Source organism: Catharus ustulatus, chromosome 1 (genome assembly GCF_009819885.2).
Source record: "Catharus ustulatus isolate bCatUst1 chromosome 1, bCatUst1.pri.v2, whole genome shotgun sequence".
Classification (NCBI taxonomy): domain Eukaryota; kingdom Metazoa; phylum Chordata; class Aves; order Passeriformes; family Turdidae; genus Catharus; species Catharus ustulatus.
The window spans coordinates 120,906,106-120,914,916 of NC_046221.1; the positions used below are offsets into that span (position 1 = coordinate 120,906,106).

An 8,811-nucleotide genomic window follows, 5' to 3' on the forward strand; every position below is an offset into this window, starting at 1 on the left:
TATTTAAAGTATTTCAGGTGTCCTCTCTAGAACCATACAAAAGCATCCTTTTGCTGATGCAAATTGTGATGTTCTTCCTGTGCAAAGCCTGCATTTCTTTCCTCTTCAGAAACAGGAATTTAGAGATCAAATCATATACTGCAGAAAATGTTTAAAGGTTCAGCTTTAGAAGAGAAAGAAACAGGAACATTCATTCCTGCTTCCTAAGGCCATTTTAGAGAATTCCTGCTTTCCTGTTCTTCTAACAGTCTGTAGTAGATAGGCTTATAGTTCCTTGTGTACATGTTTACTGGGAGTGGCTTTTTAGTCTTAATTTCCAAGATCAAGACCTTAAATATAGACTCTCGTAATACAAGAGAGTCGAATACACCAGAAAGCTGCTGCAGAATCCAAAAAGTGTGTAGAGACTGCCGATGAGCAAGTGGGAAAGCTGGTTCTTGTTCTTCATGAACCATGGTTCCACAAATCTTGTCCAATCTCTCTTTGTTTCTGAGTGGCAAATAAGTGTTCCTGACTGCACCTGCATTGCTAAAATTTTTGTTTGATAGTAATAGAAATTTATTTTAGTTCCTCTTTGAAGGAGAGATAAAGAGGTTGAGATGAACATATACTCAGCAAATGCATCAATATGTTCTAATTAATGAATTATTCATTCAGTGCTACAATAATTCACTTTATTTCTAACCATTCCCAGTGAATTATTTATATAGTGACATTTATTAGGAAACTGCCATTTGCATCACTTTTGCATCATTCTTCTCCTTATTAACTTACTTTCAATAATTCTTTAGTGCTTGGTCTCATCAATAAAGAAAAATGGATGAAGCCCATGAAGCATTTAACTTTATCTTAATTCTATATCCCTTAATACCATTGCCAATAGCCAAGAGCAGATACATAATATATTAACTGGCAATTCTTCCCTTTTGTACATTCCCTTGTCTCCTTTTCCCTCCTGGATGCCATTATCCCTGAGTTTGTCCTGTAAAAACAGAGAATGATTCCCTATTAATCACTATTTAAATAACAGAATTACATAGCTATTGTACTTGCTTCTTTATGTCCCAGACAATGACTATGAATTAATTAGCATTAGAACAGTGGAAATTCCTATGAATTTAACATTATATTCTGTGTGCATTATTGAATGATTTTATACTTCCTAATGCAAAACTGATGATATCTCTGCAAACCTCTGGGGGAGTGTGTGAGGTCATTAAAGTTAGATTTGCAAAGAAAATATATGGATTTCTTGCTCACATTATTTTTTTTCCTGTGCTGATAATGCTATTCTTGAGTTCTTATTCAGAGTGGCTTGTTTGTATTGAAAGATTCTTTATCCTACTCATCTACCTTTCCCAACTTTTCATTTCATGAGGGAAATGAACTGTGTTTTCGCAATACTTAAAACATTCCTACAGGAAAACAAGAACTTAGGTTTTCAGCTCCCAGGGTTGTCAGCAGAGATAATGGATACAGAAAGGCAGCCCAGTGTGAAAAAGAAAATATACATGTCAGAAATGAAAACACCAATTTATACCATGTCTCTTTCCTGTCTACATTGCTAATAGCTTATTTTCTCCATGAAGGAAGATTCCAGAAGTAACTTTGGTGGTTTTTTTTCATGCAAGCATCTGCATGGAAAGAAAAATAATGAATTTTTATTAAAAATCCTCCCTGGAATCCTAAGTTTTCTCTATATTTCTTCTGATGGTTTGTTATTATTTTTATTTTTTAAACAAGGGGGTTTTCAATTAATGGATTCATGGGAGCTCACAACATTATTAGCACCCTGCCAGAGAGGGAGAAACACTGGCAAACAAAATCCCTCCTGAAAGCAATGAATCTCCCTATACTACTTACTGAGCAAAATCTCAGTGTGTTAAGTCAAGTAAATTGTTTAAATAGATTTTGTCTCCATAACTTATTTTTATTCCTCTTTTATAATAGCCTTTTTCACAGTAAATAGCACATGTAAATAGCAACATGTATTTAGGCTTAAATTTACCATATTCTATTAATACAATTTCTTAAAATTTATACTACTTAAGCAATATATTCTTGATTGTTATGTTCTGAAGAAAGATGTTTAATAGGGAAGAAAAATACTGGCTATGCATTCAGAACCAAAGGTTGTTGAAATGATTAAACAGCTTTTAACAGCAGACAAAAGAAATGTTTTCTTCATGTCAGGTTGATTTACTTCAATAACTATTTCAAAGTTAAGGAACTGCTTAGAAATAGAATAAGCTGAAGCATCATTATCTTTAAATGGTCTATGAATAAATTCTCAGTCTGGGATCCTAAGACTTATGAATTCATTCATTAGCTGTATGTAAAATTAGCTTTGGTAGTAAACCAGTTTTAAATATAAAATGCTTGATACATTTTTCCTCTGTATACAACATTTATTGCAATTTTATTTAAATAATAAATACACTTGAAAGGTAAGGATTTTGCATTTCAATTGCAGTTCCCATTTCCATCCAAAGCAGCTGGATACAAGTCATAAGTAAATAAAAATTAATCTTCTAGTAAAGAAAAATTATCATTCATTTCTACCAGAATGCTATGTAAGTATTTATCATTTGAATAATTATGCTGAACTGTACCATTTTTGAAATGGGAATGTAAGGTGTTTTTCTGGTAGTGTATAGAAGCAACAGATTAGTTTAAAAGTCAGATTTGTTTCAAAGCGACATTTTTTTCCTAAATTTACTTACTGACAAGAATCAGATTCCTTTGAGGAGAAAAGAATAATCCACATTTAAAATAAGTATAGAAACGTCTATTTTTAAAATGATTGCTTTACAGTTTTTTGAATTTTCACAAAACTAATGTTTTAAACCTTATGATAAATAATTTCATATTGAAGGCTTTAAATATCTGTCAGGTTTTACTAAAATATTATAGTTTAGGGCCCTGTAAATAGGCAGTTCTGTGATATATTGGAGATAGAATGACTATATAAATTAAAATATATAGCCCCATATTTTAGAGGCATCTTTACTCACAATTTTATTTCAATAAAAGCATTCCAGCATTTTAAAAATAAATTTAATTTCCAGATGGAAGAAAATAATTTCTGACATTTTCTACATACTAAAATTCTGTTTTAAAATGGTGAAAAATACAAAAATGGGCTTGTGTTTTTTCCCCTCAAGAAGAGTAAGGCAGTCAGTTTAAATTTTAATGTAACAGGAGTAACATGAATTTAATTTTAGCATGTAGATTTATGCTCACATTGTTATTGATTTAGTTTATATGTAGATTATGCTGGTATTTTAATTTGAAATACTTGGTTGCTTTATATTAGGTTTCTTTAAGGGCTTATCAAAAGCAGAAAATTCATATTCTTTCTTGAAAACAATAACCACAGTAGGTCACCTTAAGTTGCACAGCTGACTGAGATACCTATTTCTGACTTGGTCAAAGTTGTGAATTAATTAATTTTTTTTAGATATGTAATTGCTAGGGAAGAGGTTCAGAGCATGGTTTAATAGCTGCTCTTGTTTGTGTGTATCCAGCATCGGGCAATGAAATCTCAGCAACAGAGGTTCATTTCTCTGAGCTGAAGGAGAAGGAAGAGGTTTTATTGTGCCAGTGGTGGAGAACATATTTAAAGCAGCAAGGATCTCACTGTGTTCAGCCAAGTGCAGACATGCTAATTATGCCTTAACTGCATCTCCTGTTTCCTCCTAGGTCTTACTGCTGCAGCATCCCTTGTATCCCTGGCTTGGGCTTTGGCTTCCTACCAAAAGGCCCTCCGTGACTCCCGCGATGACAAGAAACCCATCAGTTACATGGCTGTTATAATCCAGTTCTGCTGGCACTTCTTCACGATTGCAGCAAGGGTCATTACTTTTGCTCTGTTTGCCTCGGTTTTCCAGCTGTACTTTGGGATCTTCATCGTGCTGCACTGGTGCATCATGACCTTCTGGATCGTTCACTGCGAGACGGAGTTCTGCATCACTAAGTGGGAGGAGATCGTTTTCGACATGGTTGTTGGGATAATCTATATCTTCAGCTGGTTCAATGTCAAGGAAGGAAGGACACGCTGTAGGCTTTTCATTTACTATTTTGTCATCCTTTTAGAAAACACCGCCTTGAGTGTTCTCTGGTATCTGTACAAGGCCCCTCCAATCTCTGATGCATTTGCCATACCAGCACTGTGTGTAGTGTTCAGCAGCTTTTTAACAGGCATTGTTTTTATGCTAATGTACTATGCCTTCTTTCACCCCAATGGACCAAGGTTTGGGCAGTCACCAAGCTGTGCTTGTGAGGACCCTGCCACTGCCTTCACCCTTCCCCCAGAAGTGGCCACAAGCACACTGCGCTCCATCTCCAACAACCGCAGCGTCACCAGCGAGCGCGATCAAAAGTTTGCAGAGAGGGACGGGTGTGTGCCTGTGTTTCAGGTGAGACCCACTGCACCATCCACACCTTCATCCCGGCCACCAAGGATTGAGGAGTCTGTCATTAAAATCGATCTGTTCAGGAACAGGTACCCAGCATGGGAGAGACACGTGTTGGACAGGAGCCTGAGGAAGGCAATCCTAGCGTTTGAATGTTCCCCTGCTCCTCCACGGCTACAGTATAAAGATGATGCCCTTATTCAGGAGCGCTTGGAATATGAAACCACATTGTAAACAAAGCAAAAACACAGCTTGAAGCAGCTCCAATGTTGCAGTCCAAATTAAGGGTTGACAGTAGGGCTGTAGGAACAACTAAACTGCGTACTACAAGTAGAGCAGCGAGCTATAGTGTTCTTAGTCTGGCTATCATCATGATTATCATTTGATCCACTGTGTGCAGTCTGTCTGCAGGACACTGATACAGCAGCATCTTCTGAAAGCCTCAAAAACCCCAAACCCTGACCCACACATGCAAATCAGTTACACGAGCTGGGGAACTCACCCACCACACTTTACTGCTATGAAACTCTGACTGCACAGTACTTGCAATCAAACTAATAATAAGGCTCTGACCAGAGCTTTCAACTTCAGCCAGTAGTGCTTTTTATTTTAGAAATGAATTATTGATATTTCTATAATCAATGGCAAAAACAAAAAAAACCCACACCTTTTCAAAAGCAATGAAGCTGTAGCACGCGGTGTTGCTGTTAGGAAAACTGTTTTCTGGGGCAAAAAACAGGAGCTTAGTAGTCTTCAACACTCCCATAAATCAACCATTCAGGTTAGAATAGGATTGCAAAATAGTTCTTAATTAAAAAGAAATGTCATCATGTTTATAAGGCTGTCAGTGGAAAAGAAACTAAATTCTGATGAATTAGGTCGTTAAAATTAATACTACCAGAACTGTTTTCTGTGGAATTTCCAAGTCTTTATAAATGCAATTTAACTTCTTGATGTTATTTTCAACAGAAACTCTATGCAGCTCACTTCTGGGTTTGAGGAGAAATAAGGAGCTCTAGCACGTAGTGATATTCATTAAATGATAATCATGATTCAGTGTTCAATCTGCAAAAAAAAAAAAAAATAAATGTAAAAGAACAAGGAAGTATAGTTTTCATATTCTAAACTTTTGGAGGACCCCACTCAGATATCTCAGAAGAAACTACAAGGAGCTGAACACACTGAAACTTCTCTGTTTCAGGACTGAGAATGCATGATTCAGTGTGTGAATGTATGCAGGTGTGACAAGAGACTGACATGCCATACCCTTCTAGTGCCAAACATTGTATAACTGCAAGGTTGATACTGCCTGAGGGACACAACAAAGTGGCACAAGCCCTACCAGAAAAAGAAGCAGGAAAGACCAACCAAGCTCTCAATGCGTAGAGACAGCTCTGATTTTTTCCCACCCAAGGTGAAAGTGATGTCTTTTAAGGCTTTCAGCCACCTCTTAGTAAGTATATTCACCGAAGTATAATATAAACAAGTTATGTGGAAGAACCTCTTCTGCCTGTTCAAGACTGGTGTCCAGACGTGTCTAAAAATTAGAGTCTCTTGTAATAGAGTGCTTTTGCTGCAAGCTTTTGGGTTTTAAATACCTCCCTAAATCTAGTTAATGGTATTATACTTTATGTTAAAAGTATCCCCTGATGGTGCTTTCAGATGCATTAAAGGTGCAAGTCAAAATTTGATAGTATTTTTTTTAAAGCTGGTGCAGAGTGAAAAACTCATGGATTATTTCAATATTTTTGTAAAGTAAAAATATGGTATAAAAGGTTACTTTTTATAAACCTCAAATCTTTTAATACATTTCATTCTCTTTATAGCTTAGATTTTAAGAATTGGTCCATGAATTTTATTAAATGGCTTTTGCAGGTTGACATAAACCTGTTTTTCACACATTATGGATTTGTTTTGCAGTGTAATGCCATATGAAAGCCTACATGGGTACTTTTAGAATACTCTATAAACTGTGGATCCTGCTTCAAATGTAAGTGGCTTGTAAAGACACCAAATGATTCCATGAGAAACAATTTGCTATAACTATTTCCATCCATTTTAGGAGAGAGAAGCAGAACTGAAGAGTTACTGTTTTAAATGGCATTGTCAGGGTGGAGAAAACCTGATAATTGGTATTGTAATCTTCACTGTCAGATATATCCAGTGTAGTCACTGCTGTGTATGCTGCTGGGTAAATTTCTGTCTTTCTTATTACAAATATTTGTACTATGAAATGGCCAAGGTTACACAGACTATGTTTATTTGTATGTGTTCAATTAGCCATTTTTAATGTGAACATTTTTTATTAGTGAAATATTCAATACCTATTGTTCTTTGCTGGGGCAAGTTCCTCAAAACAAAAACCTGTGGAAGTGCAGGAATCTGCAAAGCAGAGGGAACTTTACACAGATCAGAAAAAACCTATGCTTCAGGGGTTTCCTAGGTATTTTCAAATTAAGCAATGGCCAACTGCCTCTATAAATTTTTTTTAAAATAAAACAAATCTTTGATAGTCCAAACCTGAAGCTTTTTCCAAAGTGATTACCTTTTTCTTCATGGAGATACAGCTGATTATTCAGAGAAAAGCACTCATTGGTTTTTTTCAGAAAATATACCACTGCAAAAACTGCTAAAAAAGGTTTTGGGAACAAGTCCTTTGTCCTGTCATATTCAATAGACCCTGCAGTCCAGAATCAAGTTCTAGTTCACACAAGGGTATTGCTGCTTTTCTTTACAAAGAAGCTCTGTGATCCAAGATGTGAGGGTTTCTTTTGGAGGCAGTTTGAAGTGTTGGCTGCTGCTTTAACAACTCGGAAATTGAAGCCTGAGTGAGGCACAGTGGGCAGCCTTCCCAAGCTTCAGTCTCCCACCAGCACCTCCTGGGGAGAGGGGCAGCATCGCTGCTGCAGCGAGGCTCTTCCTCTTGTGATGTGCTTCTCAGCCTCTGTGAGCTGTGAGCCCTTTGGGCAGGCTTGCAGAACTGAGGAAAGGCTGCTTCATATGGAATTTAAAGAGTTAAGGTCTTCACCAGTGCTGAAGAAGGTTTCTGAAGAAGGTTTTGGATGAGTTTGTTTGATTTGTTTTTATTTGGTTTTGGAAGGAAGGACACAGAATTATTTGTCCATGTGGTTTTTCATGCCTAGCATTTATTTTCTTTAGTCTCACAGCATTTTAATTTTTTTTAAACTAGTGTTTGCAAAAATGTTTGTCTTAAGCAAATTGCTGCAGGGTGTGAGTGCAGAGTGACATATATGTGTGTTTGTGTATATATATTTATATATATGCAGCACTATGTATATACACCTTGTCCTCAGAATTCAATCTGGCAGTTTGAGGCAAGCGTAGAAGTTATTATGCACTAAGTCAAAATTTGGTCTCCAAAATCTTGCTGTCTTACATTCATAACATCAGTGTTACCTGCACTGAGAACAGGGCAGTGACTGAAATCTGAACACTCTGATGACTCCATGGACAGTTTCCTAATGTGTATTGCTGTGAGTAGTCACATTAAAAGCTGTAAGATTTTTTTTTTTTTTACAGAAATTTCCAAGATTAAACACAGTCCATGCTGAAATTCCATTATGGCCTTATGGACAGTTAATAATCAATATGCACTCTTCTTTTTGCCACAGACAGTTCTAAAACCAATAAAGTTCTACTGAGACAGCAATAGCAAAAATAAAATTTTTAAAAGGACTTGTAAAAACCCCAAACTTTTGCTTTTGAAATAATGAAAACTTCAGGCCTTTTAAATTTCATATCAGAATACAGGAAATTTAAAAAGTTCATATTTTCATATTTACATTCTGCTAAAGAAAAGCAATCACATCTATTTGTTAGAAGTAAGACTTACAGGAGCATTGCTCTAATGAACCAAACAAACTTAGCAGTAGATTTAATGGTAATTTATCTGGTTAAAAACTTGGTCCTAAAATTTTGAGAGTGTGGATTTTTCTGTTGCAGAAAAGACAAACTACTATCACTAATTAAATAAAGGTGATGTATACCCATGTTCATTCAGAAAACATGCAAGAAAATGTAAGAGAAAACTTTTTTTATTTATTTTAAAAGCTGTTTGTTCTGTAATGGGATAATTTTTCTTGAACAAGTTCTTTACAAATATGTGCAATACTTTCTTTTCATGCATATTTAATAATGAAAAAACTAATTTCCAATTTTGTTTATGTCAATTTAAATATGCTTCTTGTGACAGAACAATGTTTCTTTGCTTGGGTTATATGGACTTGGTGGCATATATACAATATTTTCGTTGTCAAACCAACAAATTTTTTATTAATTAATTTTTATAAAATTGGAGAAAATTTTCCTTCCAAAATTTAATGCTAGGCCTCATCTGCCTGATTTTGTAAACTTTTAAGCAGAGGAGGAAAATTAC

The 8,811-nt window shown here is 35.6% G+C and overlaps 1 protein-coding gene across 1 annotated transcript in view; it reads left to right on the forward strand.

Moving 5' to 3' along the window:
- Positions 1-8,431, forward strand: part of XKR4 (XK related 4) — a 214,643-nt gene extending 206,212 nt beyond the window's left edge. Inside the window, exon 3 of the mRNA XM_033065493.1 lies at positions 3,703-8,431. Within this exon, the coding sequence (XP_032921384.1) occupies positions 3,703-4,649 (947 nt within the window). The 3' untranslated portion in view covers positions 4,650-8,431. The remainder of the gene's footprint in view (positions 1-3,702) is intronic.
- Positions 8,432-8,811: the final 380 nt, after the last annotated feature.